This window comes from Anopheles aquasalis, chromosome 3 (genome assembly GCF_943734665.1).
Source record: "Anopheles aquasalis chromosome 3, idAnoAquaMG_Q_19, whole genome shotgun sequence".
In the NCBI taxonomy this organism is placed as follows: domain Eukaryota; kingdom Metazoa; phylum Arthropoda; class Insecta; order Diptera; family Culicidae; genus Anopheles; species Anopheles aquasalis.
Genome location: NC_064878.1, coordinates 42,212,041 through 42,231,563, shown reverse-complemented (window position 1 = coordinate 42,231,563; position 19,523 = coordinate 42,212,041). Strand labels below are relative to the sequence as shown.

The 19,523-nt window shown below is 47.0% G+C and overlaps 4 protein-coding genes across 7 annotated transcripts in view; 3 read left to right on the top strand and 1 right to left on the bottom strand.

Moving 5' to 3' along the window:
• LOC126576673 (uncharacterized) overlaps window positions 1–1,020 on the top strand; it is a 4,206-nt gene extending 3,186 nt beyond the window's left edge. Inside the window, exon 2 of the mRNA XM_050237978.1 lies at window positions 487–1,020. Within this exon, the coding sequence (XP_050093935.1) occupies window positions 487–1,020 (534 nt within the window). The remainder of the gene's footprint in view (window positions 1–486) is intronic.
• Window positions 1,021–1,965: 945 nt separating this feature from the next.
• Window positions 1,966–3,352, top strand: LOC126576672 (leucine-rich repeat-containing G-protein coupled receptor 4-like). The gene is made up of 2 exons (XM_050237977.1): window positions 1,966–1,994; window positions 2,080–3,352. Exons 1-2 carry the CDS (start codon window positions 1,966–1,968, stop codon window positions 3,350–3,352), a joined length of 1,302 nt encoding a protein of 433 aa, XP_050093934.1.
• A 273-nt stretch (window positions 3,353–3,625) lies between these two features.
• Window positions 3,626–19,523, top strand: part of LOC126578452 (RING-box protein 2) — a 30,083-nt gene continuing 14,185 nt past the window's right edge. The window contains exons 1-2 of one of the 2 annotated variants that reach the window (XM_050241032.1): window positions 3,626–3,936; window positions 5,225–5,374. In XM_050241032.1, coding sequence (XP_050096989.1) covers window positions 5,227–5,374 — 148 coding nt within the window. In that variant the 5' untranslated portion in view covers window positions 3,626–3,936; window positions 5,225–5,226. Of the gene's footprint in view, window positions 3,937–4,900; window positions 5,096–5,224; window positions 5,375–19,523 lie in introns of those variants that run through there. The other variant, XM_050241033.1, reaches the window with a different exon arrangement.
• On the bottom strand, window positions 5,405–18,621 carry LOC126578450 (facilitated trehalose transporter Tret1). Of its 3 annotated transcripts, XM_050241029.1 has the most exons (8): window positions 17,862–18,621; window positions 14,159–14,536; window positions 13,777–14,082; window positions 13,471–13,704; window positions 8,695–8,820; window positions 7,680–7,851; window positions 6,686–7,585; window positions 5,405–6,608 (listed from the first exon to the last, which is right to left on the bottom strand). In XM_050241029.1, the coding sequence occupies exons 1-8, from the start codon at window positions 17,976–17,978 to the stop codon at window positions 6,421–6,423; spliced, it is 2,421 nt and encodes an 806-aa protein (XP_050096986.1). In that variant the 5' UTR covers window positions 17,979–18,621; the 3' UTR covers window positions 5,405–6,420. The 3 variants fall into 3 exon arrangements, with proteins under 3 accessions (XP_050096986.1, XP_050096988.1, XP_050096987.1); XM_050241031.1 differs by lacking the exons at window positions 13,471–13,704; window positions 13,777–14,082; window positions 14,159–14,536; window positions 17,862–18,621 and adding exons at window positions 9,034–9,233; window positions 12,009–12,148; XM_050241030.1 differs by lacking the exons at window positions 13,471–13,704; window positions 13,777–14,082; window positions 14,159–14,536; window positions 17,862–18,621 and adding exons at window positions 9,034–9,233; window positions 9,323–11,998.

Below are 19,523 nucleotides of genomic sequence, written 5' to 3'. Positions count from 1 at the left end.
CAAAATTGCAAACAGTTTACCAACCCCAAAGCGGGACTTAACTGCAAGAGCGACATGAGAAACTGGTTAGGGTGGAGCGTAATGGTTTGTTCATCATGATTAGTCATTTGTTTGAATACTAAATGAAACAGCCCACGCCTTTTTTATACATGATTTGTACATGCAAACCAGAGGAATTCGTGCGGTCTACCTCTGCTAGAAAAGTTTGCCCAGGTCAAACATTTATCACTGAATGGTAATGCTGTGAAACTGCTTGCATCTATCGGTAGAGGTACATTGTTGCGATGATTATGGATATCCACGAATGCGACATCCTACGCATTTTTCTCCAAATAAAAGCCACAACATTCCAAGGCCTTTGATTCAGTTGTAGCTCTCTACTTCACACAGTTTGGTGGCCAGCCTCTTCACGACAGATCAGTTATGGTAAGATACTAGCTGAACATCTAACGAATCCACTTAATAATTTCAATATTGTTTCATCAGCAATCGTTAGAATGTTGTTGGTGGGCTACAGTACTGCTATCAGTGGCTAACATCGTCCATCTCGCACCATCCACAAAAGTGGATGATAATCTTCTATATTACGAAAGCGAGCAAAACGATGGAGGCTATAGATTTGAATACCGTACAAAGGACGGCCAGTTTCGAACAGAGGTCGGTGTGATTGATCCTAAAAGCGGATCTCTTCGAATCTCCGGAAGTTACGAGTACAGTGACGACAAAGGAGGGACCCAAAGCTACAGTTATAAGGCGGATGAGAATGGTTATCGTCTGGTGCCAAAAGAAATCCAAAGAACAGGTGTTCCAATAGGAAAGCCCGTTTACGTTGATCCTTCAGCTTTGCCTTTTTCACCGTCATATGATAGGATTGGTGGGTATGGAGGTGCGTCTTCCAGTGGCTTTCGAGGATCATCGGAAGAGTATGATGGGCCACAGCGGAAAAAGGGGAAACATTATCATTCACTGCTTGGTGGTAATAAGCGGGTCAAAACGTCCAAGCAAAAGGCTAGCCGCTAGGTCTCGGTTGCAACTGAAGAAGGGTGCTGATTGAAAAATTGATAAAAGAGATTCCAACAAAGCTTGACGTACTTTGGCGTCACTAGAGGAGGACAGAGGGTCAACTGTGCCCTCATCATATTAGAAAATTTGATTCATTTCCCTTTTCTTGCAATAAAACTGAGTAAACGTTCCGAAAATGATTGAAAGTGATAGCTTTTTAATGCTATCAATCGCTGCTGCCTAACCATTGTTATTGAATATGTTTTATCAAAAACATTCATTAATGCCATGTGATCCGATGGAGGCGCATAGCACCTCACATTTTCAACCTTTCTCATGTTCACACATTCACAATTTTCATTCATGTCATTTTCATTGTAAAAATGATTCAGAGTGATTTGCATAAATTTGAGCAGTGTTTTTGCAACCTTAAACCCGTCATTATATATGTTTAAAAAAAATGTAACCATTTTTTATAAACTTTATCAATAAAACATGTTATCAAATAAACAGTAAACACATCACCCGAAAAAAGTCAACTTGTTGGAAGTATTCCAGCTGAGAGATTGTGATACCGCATTCCTATTAGACGGCGTGTAGATTATGGTTCTACCGAATAACTCTTATGAATGGGAGCATAAAACGCCATTTGTCAGCATTACGTATGAGCACAACATTTGATTTCGATGCTCATTCATTCCTGTCTACGAGAGTGCGTCACTCTGATTTGCAATGGAGCTGATAAAGCATACTTTTGGTAAGCAGACAAGCCGCATTGGTTATCAGTAGACGAAATTTGTGTCTCATCCAAGGTAGATTCAAACACGTCTGGCAATGAGAGATCATCGAGCAAGGCTTATCAGTTTCCGAAACTGAACTTACGACGAATAGAAGATCGTCTGTTCCTGCTTGGCAATCAGTTTTCTGTTTTGCCTCGAGCAAAGTGGTTCTGTTGTTAGAACCATGTCCCTACTGAGAGGTATTATACTAAGGTACAAGCTGTATCCTCCAACTGCCAGTACAGTGAGACAATAGTAGAGCCTTAAATTCAATTTACTTCTTCTATTTACCGTGCAGTTTGCTGGTATCCGGTCAGTTTTACTTGGGATTGGCCCAAAATGCAGAAACCCCAGTGCAGTGTAATGGCATCGAGAACTGCACACCAGCTGCTCCTAAATCCTCATTCTGCTATAATGTCGGCTTTGAAGGAGGCTACAAGTGCATATTGAAGAACTTCCACATCGGTGAATCACAGCACGTAACAACAGAGTTCTTCGCTGATCACGAAGGACCGGGGGAGGTGGTGACTTTACAAATCGAGAACTCAACGATCTACAGAATACCCAAGGTGTTGTTTTCGGTCTATCCGAAATTAACACGCCTGAACCTGACTGCTCTGCAAATACGAGCCTTCGAACGTGGTGCCTTTGAGCGTGGTAAGGAATTGCGAGAACTACAGTTGGACTACAACAACATAACTCACCTCGAGTCGGACGCCTTCGAAGGTTTGCGATGGTTAGATTTGCTAACGATCGAAGATAACGCCCTTTCTCACCTTCCTGTGGACGTGTTTGCTTCCAACACCCGCCTTATGATTGTTTCCATGTCAAAAAACAATCTTAGCCGCATAGAAGACAATACCTTCAGGAACAATCGAGTACTGAGGGTAGTTCATGTGTCCAAGAATCGTATCGAACATTTTGACCTGAGCCAACTGCTAGAGGCGTTTGAGATCGATGTAAGCTACAACAGACTAGCGGAACTGAAGGTTCCACCAAGATTGAACTCGCTCGAGGCCTCACACAATCGCATCAATGCGGTCTTATCAAATGGACAAAACAGATTACTGAGAAAAATGAATCTTTCCCATAACAAGCTAACCGATATCTCCTGGGCATCAATGTTCGCGGCATTGAATGAGCTCGACCTTGGGTACAACGAAATTGAACAGATCAAGCAAGATCAATTCACAGCCCAATTGCGCCTGTATCGGCTGTTGCTGAACAACAACCGCTTGATCACCTTCGAGCCAGCTACACTGTTTCTGAGCCCTCTAAGAGTCCTGGATTTATCGTATAATCGACTCACGTCGGTGGACCGCAGCAATCTACTATTCGATAGGCTGTACGTGCTCCATCTGCACAACAACGCCATCGTAAAGCTGCAGTTAACGCGAAACAATAATTTACAGAACATTACACTGGCCGGTAACGAGTGGGATTGTGCGAAATTGCGAAGACAACTGCGGATTATAGATTCAAATGCGATCTTTGGTGGAGACGAGTCCTGCAAGGCGGGGTACAATTTGGTGCAACAGTTGTGCTGCAAGAAGAGCGGTACTTCTCAATAATGCGAATGCGAAGAGAAGGGAATGCTACAAAAAATAAACTAAGTATAATAAAAGCAAACTTTTGTGGATTTATATTTCCCATCCTTTTTTCATTTGCACGCACAATCGCAACGGCTTCTTTGTGACCAATTTTCTACATTTCCATGTTGTACAATTCTCCTGCAGCGCTGTGCATGCGTCCTTTTATAGATGCTCTTTGCGATAGTTACCCGACCTTCTCTCTCCATGTTCACCGCACGTGTTTCCCGGGCCTCAAAACGTAAACAACCGTGAACTAAAAATTGTTTCCTGCTCGTATCCTTGTGTAAAAAGTGTGTTTTTATCTAACTTTTCTAGACAATTTCGATCAAGATACAGGTGATAAGAACAAATTGAAATCGTTTGCAACTCCTGCCGTCGTTCCCGTTGGAAAAGTAAGCCAGGAAGTGCAAGAGATTTGAAGACCCAAGGCACGAAAGGAGCCACAAAAAGACGAAGCCGGAACCATAATCTAAAACCACGAAAAAAGGCTTTAAATCCTTGTGTTGCAAACAATCTGTTGCATTGCCGATCGAATAGTCCTTCCAGTCATCCGCGGAACATCAGTAAGTATCCTTCATCAAAGTAGTTAGAACGACAAGCTGGAGAATCGAGGTCGTAGTCTCGTTACTTTTGCATTAACAAGAATGGACAACTTTCGGATGGTGATACGAAAAAAAAAACCAACACATAATCGAATTCGGTTAATTTCCTGTGAAAGGCAATTCTATTAGCCGGCGATACATGAAGCGTAAACTCTCGTATAAACTCAGAATGTAATGCCAAACAGTTTACATTTGCCGTTTACACGATGTAAAAGAGATTATAGGTCCACGGAGCATAAATCCTAGCGTAAACGCTGTTTGCAAGCGATTTGCCCCACTACATTTCCTGTTCGTGGTTTGCATTAATAGTGAGTGTTCATTACTAGCGTTTTTAATCTTTTTCTTTGGAAAAAAGATTCTATTTTTCTCTCAAAAGTCGATTAAAGTTCAGTGTAATTCGGATTACGCGTCTCAACCCGGTCATGTAAACATGTTCAAGTGTAAATTAATTTTATATTTACGCTTGAGTTTACGCTTCATGTATCGCCGGCTATTAGCTTACTGGCAAAAAAAAATTATAAGCCGGGGATACATGAAGCATAAACTCAAGCGTAAATATAAAATTAATTTACACTTGAACTTGTTTACATGACCGGGTTGAGACGTGTAATCCGAATTACACTGAACTTTTATCGACTTTTGTGAGAAAAATAGGATCTTTTTTCCGAAGAAAAAGATTAAAAACGCAAGTAATGATCACTCACTATTAATGCAAACCACAAACAGAAAATATAGCGACGCAAATCGCTTGCAAAAAGCGATTACGCTAGGATTTATGCTCCGTGGACCTATAATCTTTTTTACACCGTGTGAACGGCAAATGTAAACTTTTTGGCATTACATTCTGAGTTTATACGAGAGTTTACGCTTCATGTATCGCCGGCTATAAACATTTATCAGTCACATTCCGTCCGTGATAGCGAAAACATTGAAGCTACTCCGTTCAGACTTATACGCGTTCAAAGAACGGTATCCCGGGGCATCGAAATCGGACATCGTGCGGTACTTTGTCCGCTCCAGAATCAGTTGTATCCTTCCAAACAATCCAAAAGTACATAGCGTGTCGTATTTTCCACATAATTGCCGGAAAGTCGCTCGCAAGAGGGCTGGATTTTTTCAAGTAACCTTCCATAAGAAAATCTATAAATCTTTATTACCATCCATAAATTATCTATTTGTTAATGCTTAAAACATTGTTAATGCTTATATTGAAAAAAAGGATAATAATTGCGTCTAATTCTAATTGCAGGAATGGCGGACGAGAACGAAAATTCGTGCGACAAGTTCGACGATGTGAAGCCGGACAAAATGTTTACGCTGAAAAAGTGGAACGCGGTCGCGATGTGGAGCTGGGATGTGGAGTGTGATACGTGCGCAATTTGCCGTGTGCAGGTGATGGGTAAGTGGTTTTGCGATATCCTTCTTACAATTTACATGGTTTTCCATCTTTTTTCTATATTTTATTCCACTTGAAAACAATCTCATAATTTCCGACTGCACCAGAACATGTCTGAATTTTACAAACATTGTTTGTGACACCACCAGAGAGCGATACAGTTCTCAGTCACAAGCAAGCAGAAGTCGGGATGGTTTGTGCATTGTGCAATTTCACTTTTCAGTGTTTTGAATATATCCTGACTCCGTTCGTATACTATTTACAACCACTATAGGAGTGCCCCTCTAGACATGCAGACAGGCAGAGAATCTAATGTAGGCCACTAAAACACTTTCATAAGGATATTTAAAAAAAAATGTCGCCCTGTGTTGTCCTTCTACTGAACCCTGTTGTGTTCTCAGTGCCACTAGCAGCTCGCTTTTTCCTCTGAGAAACCACCAAAAACACAGACGCATCCTTAATGTACCGCCTTCCTAATCTAGGTTAAAACTTTGCCGTCACTTGCTCATTATCTATGATAAGATGCCGATGCCGGATACCGTGGCAACACTGACGCCCGAAGAAAATATGTTTTTTTTTCTTTTTGCTCTATCCTTTGGAAGCTGCTCTCTTCTCTTCGCTGCACTGTTTTTCTGTTTTTAAATAATATCCAGCATCATCCTGCAGAATGTCTATCATGTATTAAATCTTCACTATACTAATCACTGAGTGATACCATTAAACGATAACTACTGCACCGCGTTCGTGCGGTGAGTGGGTGCCGGGGGGATAGCTTGTGATAGCAGGAACAATATGAACAAGCGCGATCGTTATGCCAATTCCGTCAACCGATCAGTTGCTTCTGATCGATCTTTTCTTGTCGAGTAGACAGAGAGCAGGGGAACGAGAGGGGTTAAAAGGGCCGTAGCCGCATTGAAGAAAACAATCTGAGCACCACCGCTGGTCTGGACACTTTCTTTGAATATCACATCCCATTTGAACTGCTTCGCAATAATGGCCCGGATGGCGCCAGGTGGTCGAATTTGGCTTCGAATGTTGCTTGTTCCCTTTTACATGTTGAACGACAGCGGCTTAATGTTGGCCACCGAGCTCATTCGCCGCACGCGACCCATCATTTTCCGCTCGATATCTTCGAGTGATTTGCCCTGCGTCTCCGGTACGTACAGGATGACGAACAGCAAACCGATGATACACACCGAACCGAACATCCAGAACGCACCGTGATTACCAATGGCATCTAGAAAGGAGTGGAAATGTGCTGTTAGTGCCTTCCTTTCTCACTTGCACATATCGGTGGTGGATCGCAATACTTACCGGTAATGTCAGCGAACGTTTTCGTCACGACAAACGTGCAGCTCCAGTTGAAGGCGGTCGCAACGGATGCAGCGGAACCACGAATCTTGCCCGGCAGAATCTCTCCCATCATTAACCATGGAATCGGACCGAATCCGAGCGAGAAACCGAGCACAAACACGACAAACGCCGCCAACGGTAGCCAGCCAATGTTCGACACATCGTCACCGTTGTTTTTCATGTAGAAGAACGTACCGAGCGTCATCAGCGTAATGATCATGGCCACGTCTGAGATGTACAGCAGTATCTTGCGACCCAACCGATCGATCAGCACCGTCGCGATGAAAGTCGCAATAAAGTTAACGCAACCGACGATGATCGTGCAAATGTTTTCATCGATCGTCGAACCGGCACTCTTGAAGATCGTCACGGTATAGAAGATGACGGCATTGATACCGGACAGCTGCTGGAAGAACATCAGTCCGAGCGAGATCATCAGCGGCTTCAGGTTGGATTTCTTCAGCAGATCAAGCATGGCACTCTTCGATGCGTGTCGCTCCGCTTCCTGGTGAGACTTTGCGATACCCTTCAGCTCCGGCTCAACATCGGCTTTACGACCGCGCAACCACTGCAGCGCTTTCCGGGCACGGTCTTCGCGATTGCGCGACACATACCAACGGGGCGTCTCCGGGATCAGGAACATGAGCAGTAGGAATGGCACGGGAAGGGCGGCCCCAAGGAATGCCAACCCCGACCAGTCTAGATAGTTACCGGCCACAAAGCAAAGCAGAATGCCAATGTTACCGAACGCCGTCGGTAGCAGGCCCAACGTACCGCGCACTTCCGGTTGTACCGTTTCACCGAGATACACCGGTAGCGAGAGCGATGCAATACCAACGCACAGTCCTGACATTGCGCGACCTATTGAAGGAAAAGAAGCGACACATCCATCATCAGTGCACTTGGATAAGAAGCGAATTAGTTTGGATCTCCGGGGGGGAGGAGTCTTACTTACCTACGAGCACCATGGAAACGTGCGTAGCACATCCGATCAGTAGCCACGAAATGATGAAGGGTGTCGCCGTCGCCAGGATAGTGTTTTTGCGGCCAAGGTACTCAATCATGGGTCCACCGAGAATACCGCCAGCCAAGCCGGCCAGTGGCATAATACCACCAACCCAAGAACCCTGTGAAGCGAAGGAAGAGAGCCATGAAGATCGAACGTGTAACGAAGTGTTGCCGAAATTCGCAAATTAAACTGGGGAGCCCTTTAACCTTGAACGGCGGCGGACACATGCGCGACCGCAGGATGCTGTGACGTGAATTCGCATTTCCAAATAACAAATACCACCGCGGACGGCGGAATGACGCACGGCACGAAAAGGGGTTTTGATTTCCTTATCAGGATATGCTCTCCGCAGTGTGAACGATGAAGATATAAATATATCCTTCCTTTTTGGCTGTTCTCTATTATTGGAATGGAAGGACGAGCACCCGCGGCGATCGAACCTACTGCCCAAGGGTAATCGATTACAAATCAAAACATGCGGTTGCCCTCCTGCTGATTGGTTTTCCAGCACCAGCGATACGGATTAGGAAAGCTTCTAAAGCGAAATGTCAACCACTGCTAATCGCAAATGATTCGCGTGCAGGCAATAATAAGCAAACGATGAGCTCTCATACGCCATCAAACGATTAGCGTTGCTCGCGAGAAGCTTTAATGGGTGCTCGCATTATGGCCGATCAGCGTCATTGAGATGCGCAACGGGGCGCCATCGCCTTCTGGGCATTATTAGTATTCCAGGGAAAACCAAAACAGCGGCTCGGCAGCAGCCACGTGGCGGATGCACTATCGAGCCGTATTGATTGTTTACCAAAGGCCAAGCAGCCACAAACTGATGTGGGGGCAAACCGAGATGAGACTCGTACTGTGCTCTCTTTGCATTGGCGATGCGCCACAGTGATAGTGGTACGATAATGCCGTGCGGACCGATGATCTTGAGAAGCGCCCAGAAGGACACAAAACTTACCGATTGACTTGTCACCTCGAACGCTGTAATGTTGCGATTCTGCATGGAAACCAGGGCGGGAGAGGTGTAGGCAGACGAAAATCCGACGACCATCGATCCGAGGGACACGGATAGCGCGGCAAGCACCTAGGTATTCCATTGTGGAAGGAGAGAAAAAGCAGAATAATGATCCGTTTAATATATTTGCACAAAGCATATCTCGATGATTAACTATTTTGGCGCACGGCTTCTTGTGATAAGCACCGATCATCGATGCGCGAGCGTTAGATTAGGATGAATAATAGAGATGGTCTTGAGCGTTAGTTTAACGATAGTGAGTTAAGAGTGTAAGCTCTGAACCTGGGATACGGTGCACTTGGCGACTGGTTCTTCGGCGGGCACTGAAAAGGACACGTGCGTGTCCGCACGCATCAGTATCTTCACCATCTTGAAGGGCGGTCTTTTCCTTCCTCACGTGAACACGAATCCGTAGACGACACACTACCGCCTCGAGGATCACACGATCCTGCACACACTGTTCACTGGAACCGATTGGTCACCTGTAATCCGTATGGTTATTGGAAGCACCAGAGGAGCGAAAAGGGGAATCAGAATCTACTTCCGCCAGTGCGACGGTGCCGAATCGTACCGATCTGCCGTGCGAAGAGTGACTAGAGAGCGAGATGTCCGCGCAATCTTGCGCCCGTCCCGGGACAGGGAATACCAATCGCAACCAGCCAAGCACACGACCAAAGTCGTACTCGGTACTGTCTGGAGAAGGCAGTGATTGTGTTATGATGATGCGAGGCTTGGCTCAACAAGTGAGAGAGGAGCGAGAGATTAGGGCCGCGCTCCTTAAGCTAGACGAGTACGGCAAATCAGTAAATGGTGGCATCAGTGTCCATCAGTGACTACAGAGCAAAAGGGCAACCAGACGCCTGAGAAGCAGAGAAGTCTGGAGCAATGATGCGAGGGTTTGCACACTAGGCGCAGGTTCCATAGCGGAAAGGATAAAGATAGAGGTTGGCCACGAAGATGCAGGGAAGCCCGATCCGCGTCCGCACGCAAACCACGCACGGTCCGTGAATGTATTCCTCTTGCTACGCAGCTCTCTATCTCTCACTCTCTCTTCTCATGGAAGAAAAGCGTATTTCTGTATTATCAACGTCATTGCCCCATTCCAGTGGCGGCGAGGCAGACGAGTTCCATGATTGCAGGCAGCAGCCACCCATATTTGATCTCATTCGATTTGATACCGCTGCTGCTGACCCCCGGTCCCTCAACCGGCTGCTCCAGGGATCAATACCCGTTGCGGGTGTTGCTATGCTTGCTGGACTGCCGCCGACAGGCTGACGCTTCCTTCTTTTTGGTAGATTTTGGCCAACTGTTATGCTTTCGGCTGATACCATCGCAACGTCCTGTGGTATTGATTTGATTGATTCGATCATATCGAGCTACTAGATAGGATTCATATGTTTCTAATCGAGCGCTTTTCTTGAGGACATAAGATCCGTAGCTGTTTCAGGGAACAGTAACCCTCGATTTCTGTAAAAAGGAAATCTTTTTTTAAAAACGTAAAACAGCATCATGAACACAGTAAACTGATCAAAGCAAAGCTTTTATGTGATTTTCCTGGAAACCAACCGGTAGACAAACACACACCATTCCGACGGTGGCCATCGGAGGTAGCCCATCGGCGTCACCGAGGGTTTCCATCGGTGCCACGAGTGCCACGGTCACCGTTGCCACCGTGATCCGTTCGGTTGGCAGCATGGTGGTCGCCGGTTCTGTTGCCACAAAATTTTCACACAGCCGTTTACCACGGAACACTTGCTTATCGAGCATTGGGCGATAACAAAGCGGATAACACTCCACGACCACAAGGCCACTCAACCACACTACCTCACTAAGCGAAATGAACGAATTTGATTTTTTTGTTAACTTCTCCCGGAGACTTTTTAAATTTTCCACGACCCCATCAGCTGGACGGATGCGTTCGTATCGCTCCTGGATGGATGGACAACTGCCACTGGTGCCACTTGGTAGCGAATAACCAAAGTGTCCTGCCACAGTTCTGGCAGGCGCTTATGGCAGAGCAAGGATCAGATACATACCAACACACCGATCAAACGGCCGTGCCGTATACTGGTCTTCACTCTCACGACAATCGCAAACTCGTCATAGACTCGGCTTCATCAGCTGTCCATATGTCTGCTGTTGGAGCTTCTTCTGCTTGGCGGGGGGAGCAAAACAGTAGCCAGCTTTTACCCATCGCAGCAACGTCATTGACATTGAAAGCAAAACTGTTCGACTAGCGGGGAGCGATGGCGGAAGGATGGCGCGGTAAATGACGCCAGTTGGTGGGTGCTGATGGTTGGGTTGTGGCACCGATCCCTGGAGCAGCAAGTTAACAGGATAAATGCTAAAGACACACTTGTTGCCCCATCTTCTGTGTCTTGCAATCGATGACAGCTTCGTGCATCTTTTGTACAGTGACTGCTACTATGATTGCAATGGTTGCTTAGGGCTATTCCGTTCCGTTTCCTTTATTGTATTTCAATTAGTAAAACAAACTAGAAGACGTATGGTCTCTTTGAGTCCAGTATTCTTTAAAACAAGTGTAATGCACATGCCAATCGCCATCCACGGCCACATAGAGATCTCGCTCGAAAAACGCCTTGCTTATCAAATTTAGGTCGTCAGAGCTGTTGACCCAAAATCCCGGCTTCCTCTGAGTGATTGGACCAGGAATAGTGCTGCGTTGGTGCGTCGGAATAAGAACTGGAAATCCGACCTCAATGACAAACCCCTTGGCGGATGTGCTTCATGAGGATGACCTCTACCTCTACTCCCACGTAATCATTGCACATCGCATGAACCTAATCAGTGCTACCACCCTACCCTGCACGTGGACTCCCGATGCATCGCCGATTCCGTTCAGCATCGCCGTTACACCGGAAGGCCCTACGCGTGGAGGCAATTTTGAACACTCGTCGAGCAGATGATGCCCTATTTAGCGGCGCCGCTGCTAACTTTATTGACAAATATTCTGTTAGCCGTCCCGTACGTTGTGGAAATCGAGATCGTATCAAAGCCGACTTTGATTCGCTTTATGGCAAAAGCATCGGTGCAAAATGTGCTTCTAAAACCGATCAGCTAGCCTTTGGGCGCCCCGTAGCACTGATTAGCTTGAACTAGATCAAAACACTGATAGTGTCCGCTGCTTCCCCTGGGACTCTCTCGATCTCTCTCTCGCTCTCTCGCCACGGACTCGGTGATTCGTGTCACTTTGCACTCTCGCACACACTCTCCAGCACAACGGTGGCACTTCCTACCAAGTCCTTTTACAAAGTGGACCGATTCGTTGTCCCCACTGGAAGGATTCCAACGCTCCTCAACTGACACGAGGGACGCGGAACGGCGGAGACACGGAACGGGGATCGTTTGCTGTAACTATCGAACGACTGCACCATCGACTAAACCCTGGCACCGATCGGTTGGAGCTTTTTATACCAGCTCCAGCCAGAGAATGGTGATAGTAATCCCGTGTGTTCGTGTGTCCACTGCTCACGTCGCGACCGATAGAGTCCACCCGTGGATGGGTACGATGTGCAAAACCCATAACAATAAATAAGTAACAATTACAGACAAAGTGCATTCGCGGCTCCTGACTACGCTAGTGCTCCTGCTCCTGGTGGCGCTCCCAGGTGGAAGGTTTTGTATCCATGTACATTGTCCGGTGGTGATAAGACCATCCTCGAACGCCGATCTATTGGGGCTAGCAGGCCAATATGATAAAGGGCGGGTACAGAAATAAGCCCAAGGGTTCCACGGAAACAGTAGTCCGCCTACTATGGACCGTGAAACAAATCGTGGATGTCGCTACGGGAACCATTCCGGAGTGTAATTCATCCGGAGCATCTGCTACCTGACATCGTAGGTAGTTTGATTAATGATTTGTCGGGCCATTTACATTTCACTAGCGTCCGATTTATGGATGGTAGCTGAAATGGATGCACTTCTATTTACGTGTGACAGGCATCCGATCGTATGCATCGATGCAGCACACTTGGATGCTCAACTCATTGTATGATTTACCTTCACTGCGAGGGAATTTTGGTTGCTGCGACTGAGATGTGCGACTCACGTACAACTGGTATGAACCGGCAACGATCTAGAACTTTGAATCGACTGGCAGCATGAAGAAAAGATGCATTATATGGTATGCCTGGCCCCGTTTGGCTCTCGATCTCGATGCTTGTTTACTTCCCAAGCGCCCAAGCGGAATCAACAGTCCCGAGGCAATATTGTAGTCGTCATGTCTGACCGACGGATTGGTTTGAGCAGATCATCGGAAGAGCTGTGTGTTCGTTAGGACCGCAGTGATAAGATCACGTAGCCATCAGCTGGTTTCTGAGATGAGTTGCTACCACACGAGATCGGCTTTGAACCGATCGATCGGGTCTTGAGAAAGTTTGCAATCGTCTCGGGTGCTCCGCCACTCCACTGATGGTGTGCGTATAGGGCGTACGTCCGGTCATTATCAGTGACGCAAATGGTGCGCCCGAGCACTGCGATTGAACCCAAACCCGACCGTACCGACCCTGACCTCCGAAAGTGGAGTGTTCGACCAGAGAGTGTCAGGCAATTTGATTAAAGCTGGATCTACAGTTCGTTAGAAATCTCGCTAGAGCTTGGAATGCCTATTATGATGCTACGATGCTTTCGATTGTTAGCAGTGCTTCCACCAGAATGCCGATCTGTTCCACATTCCTCGAAGCAGTATGATTCTCTCACCTGGGTCCATATGTATATGGGGTTCGTCGTTGGCCGATAAACTTCGAGCTTTGGTTTGCCTTCCTCGGTGATCTGGCGCACGAATGGAACCGCCGTTCGCAGGTTTTCCTCCTTGGTGCCCATTTCCATCTCCATGAACCGAATGCTTTTCCTTGAGTCGGTGCTCATGGACTTGGACTGTTGGAAGTGTTTGCGCGAGCTGATGTAATCTTCCTCATCGCTCGATTCAAGATCCTGTTGTGAATTGAAAACAGAACCGAGTTTAGAAGGACAGTGAGCGATGCGTATGAATCCGTGTTATCCTACCTTCAAATCGATGATAACAGGCTTCGTAATGTCGGCATCGATCTTGAGCAGGCTGGTCGAAGGCTCAAAGTCCTCATCGCTGCTGGATGGGGACGGTTCCTTGTCAAACTTGAACGAGATGTGCCGTGCATCGAGACTCTTGTGTTTACGCTCCTGGAACTGTTTCCGCTGACCCTCGAAATCGTCCGACGATGAGGACGCTTTCAGCAGTTGCTCTAGCACCTTTGCACTTTTCACGTCCAGCGACACATGCTTCTTGCCCTGGAAGTGTCCCCTATTATCGGTAGCTAACAAGTGGCGTAATTCCTGCAAACAGAAGAGAATCACCTATTAATTTGGCCTTTGACTTTTTTTTGAATTTGACTTTTCCTCCGCTACATACCTTGATCAGCTGTGTCTTGTGCTCCGAGGTGCTGTGGCTTTTGTGCTTTTGGAAATGTTCCCGTTGCTTGCGGAAGTTGTTCTCGTCCTCATCGAACTGGTCGTCTTCCTGGTCGAACGAGACACGCGAGCTTGCCTTGAGCGAGGACTTTGATTTGGTTTTCTGCGTCGGCTCCAGGAAAGGATTCGTGTCGTCCGTCTCCATGATGGGAGTGAAGGTACGCATCGGTTGTGCGCGCTGCGGTGTGCTGTTCAAATCGTCCGCATTCGTATCGAGCACGATCGTATCGAGGCTGGTCGCTGTCGTCGAGGTGGAAAGGGATCCTTCGGCCGTGTTAACGCGCTGATAGCCGTGCTGCAGTGGATCCCGGATTTCATCCTGTGATTTATTGAAAAAACGAATTAGTAGATGTTACAGATCGCTCCGATTAGAAAAGAACTGAACAATCGAACGTTGCCCCTGATCGCCTTGGGTTGGGTTGTCCTTAGAGCCCCCACAAAATTTTATAAAATCTGTATGTTTGCCATTTCTGCTTCAATTTATGTGAAATTTGCAGAAAATATGCTTGAAAGGGTGAGCATTCAAGTAAAAATGTGACGATTATTTTACCTCACCCCTATCGATTTTTCCGCGCGTTTTAAACCACGATGAATCGAATGAATGAAAATTGGAAAATCGCTTAGCCCTCTAGCGGACAGTAGATTAATCGCGCGGCTCCTGTTTATACTACATGGTACAACATGGTACAACCCGTTGGGTCCCGGAAGCCTCGAAATGCGCGGCATCCTTCCGGCTAGAATCTGGAGATATAACGGTTTTTAAAAAGCGTACCTTAAATCGAGACTGTTTTAGAGCCTCGTGTAAAACTCATTAAACAGATTTCTTTGTCATTAAATGCACGGCACCGCCATTCATTCATGCATGACATCGCACAACGTGGTCAAAATGTTGGCGGTTCTTTTCTGAGTCTACTGAACCCATCCGTGCACGTGCGTATCGTGATCCACCGCGTTGCCCATCATGATAATGACCAACAATAATCACATTCAACGCTTCGCTTTTCAAAGTGCACGCAAACCAGCAAATGCAAGCCAACAAAGAACATCAAACTGGTCGCTGGCGTTTCTTGACATAACCATTTCGGCTGATCATGCACTAAGCATTCCGCCGAGTAGAATCCAACGGAACTGTCGTATTTTCCGTTTCTAGCTCCTTCTGTAGCACCATTCCGGCTCTACTGTTCCCTGCTGGCTGTCCTCTGCCGTAAACCGGCATTTTCGGACGCCACCCCGGGGTCACATGCGTTTCCATTTTTGTTTTTATTTTTGATTTCACGTTTTCGTTCCGTTGGCTAAATATACGTTCCATTTGCCTGCCCGTCTGCCACACGCCATACCGTAACACCGTGCCTATAAATATGCTCCGCTGCTGAGCGTGGAAAATTCCGTTCCCTTCTTTCGCTGATTGCACTTTTATACTGCCGGCGACAGGCACCGTCTGAGAATGTTCCAGATGAACTCGAGACTATCGTTTCGTCATTGATGGGAAGAAGCGGTTCACTCTTGCACCACGAAGACGAGATTCGATTTCGATCCCGCCGGTGAGACAGTAAATTGAGGATCAAGTCGTAATGAGCACACCGCCGGGAACGAGAGGCGATCGGGTGGTAAAGGTGGTGTACCCCGTGTTTACTTATACTACAGCATCAGCAAAGCGGTGGAACCATCTGATACGTCGACGTGTCGTTTGTTTATTTTTGTGTATGCTTTTGTGTGCAGAAGTCGCACGGTGCTTATAGGGGGAATACTATTTGCGTCAGCTGTTTCGTTTTTTTTTGCGATTTTCTCTCTCTTTGATGAAGTCTTTTTTCGCACATTTTTTACCATCTTGCCCATTCTATCCTTCTTTGAAATATGTTTACTTCATTATTATTGCGTAGATATTTATGAGTCGCTCGTTATTCTATTAAACAAAAATAGCTCAACGCAATGAAGTAATACAAGGAAACGAATATAAACTTCTTTGCAAAAGTTGCAAAGTATGCAAGTAAAATCGCTTTCTTATAATTCCGCTTCTGGGAATTGGCAACTTTATCTATGTCCAGCAACGCCAAGCAAACGGCGAGCGCTCGTTGTTGAACTTGAGCAGTTTTAGCACCACAAATGCATGAGCGACTAAGGCCGTATCATTCTTAGCTGTAAGCGCCTCTAGATTGCCACTTTAGGTTTTCTTTATCAATTACGATCGATTAGTACGATTAGGAGCATCACCTGGTTCAAGGGAAGGGTGCCTTTGAGTTTAATCTCGTTCAAGATAAGCCATTCCGTGACATTGAGACATCCATCGTGAGGGCAAACTATGAGCACAATATTAGCAAAAGGAACGTCACCGCCACAACACAAACAATAAAGAGGAGTAGAAATGATTCTGTCACGACCGCAAAGCAACGATCTAGAAACAGAGTTCAACAAACAACAATACATGAATAGTGCCTTTCCGGTCACAACATTCTTGCATGCATTGACACATGGCATCGATTAGAAGTCATTCTACTACAAAATTGATATGTTTTTCTCCATCACAGAATCAACCTGCAACCCGGCAGAACAGATGCCTATGTGTGTCACTTAATGGCACGTTTTCCGAGGAATTCGTGACACTTCCGTGATCACCACTGCGATAATCTGCGTGTTTAGTCGGTTCTAGCTCGAGTCAACTCATTCATCGATCGGGAGAAGTGCAAAAAATGCAGTTTCTCGTATGGGTGGGTGATCGTGAGAAGCTGATAATAAATAATTGATGGTTTGTTTGCCTTGCTATTTGAACAACCACACTCAACAGGCCCATCAGACCGGCACGCACTGAAGGTTCCTTCAAAGAAGGTATGCGTGGTATTGAAACGTGGAACTGTTTACAGTTTTCATCCGGCAAACCAATGCCAAAAGTTTCCACAAACGCGTTTATACAAAGCGCAAAAGCGTTAAGGGTTTATACAAAAGATATTCCCGATAATGGGACACCAATCGCTACCCCCGCTAGTACACCGGCTTGAGTTCCTGTAGAGCATGCCAGCGCGCTCGATACTTCGATACTATCATGCGGAAGCGAAGTTTGACGTCTTCACCGGGGGTAACGGTGTACGTAAGGCGGTATACTGTAATAGGCCCCGATTGTGTTTGACCTTTCGCTCCTAGCATGACATTGGCCGACGGTCGTAACGGTGGCGACCACGATAATCTAAATTCGTTCAAACAGTTTGTGTCGGACCTTCCTGGCTTGCAAAAATAAAAAAGAAATCCTCTGCACGCGTACGGTTCTCTCTTTGGGTGTGTCCGCATGTGTTTGTGCGAGGGGGGGTTTTTTTTTGCCATGTCGCCATCCCGGCGAACCACTCACGAATTCACAGCCTGCCTCGTGACAGCTCAGCATGCGACAGCACAATCACATCGCCCAACCATTAAACCGACGTCTTGTTGTCGCCCGCCCTGGTCGCCAGTTTCGTGTGCGCGGCTTCGAAAATACTGGTGCAAATCAGCATATAAGGCCGGCGATTTCCGATCACTAACGCGCGCCAACTATGACGCAACGTATCGTAATGTCGTTCGATCTGAACCTGAAACCTCTGGCGGGGTCACCAAGGATGTGGATCCAACGTTCGATCGTTTGAACTTGGCACTGGCTTAGAGGCTAACGTGTTACTTACTCCTCCCTCGTTGGTCATCGTTCGTTTGATTTTGTCGACAATGCGCCCCATCGGACCGGCACCTCCACCTCCGCCCCCACCACTGGGACCTCCTCCACCGGGGCGTCCAGAACTCATGTTGCCGGCTTGGTTGTCCTTAACTTTGGGGACTTTTCACTTTGTTCAGTCGCCTACTAATGCTTCTGCTAGCTGTGCCTACTAAGTTATCTAGCAGACATTAACACACGTAGGCACACGGATCTCCGTCTCGATGATTTAATTTGCAACAATTCTTCAACAAAGATGCAAATGTACGACGACACTGATCGGGTCCTGCATCGATCCGTTATCGGCGGTGCTGGCACAGTTTGAGCCTCACTTTCACCCCGGCGGGCCGATCTTCACTATGAGTTTCGCAACCGCTGCGCTTCTCTTCAACACCAGCAATGAATGCCACCGGAGGTTTGGTGCGTCAACGCGTGATTGTGGCGCGCACCACCAACAGCTGTACAGGTGTGCAGAACTTGTTGCGTGATAGCGAGCGTGGGCCGCGAGTTTCTTTCCCTTTCTTTTCGTCACCGTCGTTTTTTCAAGGTCCACCACCACGTTATCAACCGACCCGGTTGTCCGGGGACCAGAACTGCGATCGGTGCGCGAGATGGATCCGAAGAGTTGAAGTTGAAGAAACTTAAGCTCGAAGCACGAGCTAGCTGCGCACTTGGTAATATATCGCACGTCGGTCCGGAACAACACACAATCGTTTCGCGCGCGTCCGCGGCCAGTAGATCATTTTTGAAAGGTGGCGCAGGTTCGCAACATGCTTATATAGCTTGTGACAGCACTTGGTGGTCTCCGAACTCCGAGCCGATATAGCAGTTTGTGTGTATATAAACCGCTTGGCCACCCCTTCCTTCCTTTGCCCCTTCCTTGGCCGCTCGCTCGCTCGAATCGATTGAGATCGTCTCGTGCGCACATGGGGGACCGCCTGCTTGGTTGGATATACTACACCAAACAACAACAACAACACCACTACAACTGTCGCCATCCGGTTGCGAGCCGCAGTCGGTTCACGAACGTCGAGCGAACCGCACGGCTCCGTTGTCCGCTGATCATCGCACAAGAGCTACTGCGGAAAGTGTGCTGCGTGCAGGCGTTCAGTTGTCCGATGCTATCCGAAGTAACATCGACCAAGTGATCATGCACATTCAGGAGTAAGAAGGAATCCAGAACACTGGCACAATGGACCGCGAATGTGGAACCATCCAGCGAGCATCCAGCAAAGGACACCTTGCCTACCATAACTGATGCACCGATTCATCAATCCGGTTTGCGATTCAAAAGGTCGGGGCGCGAGTGAGCATACGATCGACAACAAAACGACAACGGGCTGCATTGGTGCCATGGTCCATGGTTTATGTGGAGCATTCCAATGAAAAAGAGAAGGAAAGATAGAGAGAAGGGGGCGCTACATGTGGCACAGTATAAACATGCTCCCAACAGCAGCACCATCAGGTGATTGTGCGCTTGTTGAGTGTGTTGAGATCGAAGAAGCGACCAACAACCCCTTCCCGCGGGACTCCATTTATCTGTTTTATGTACGCTTTCGCTCTTCCATGGCCGGTGCTCCGGTCTACAGAAAAAAACTGGATTTTCCGAATTTTCCAGAAGGGTTCCAGATCGTCT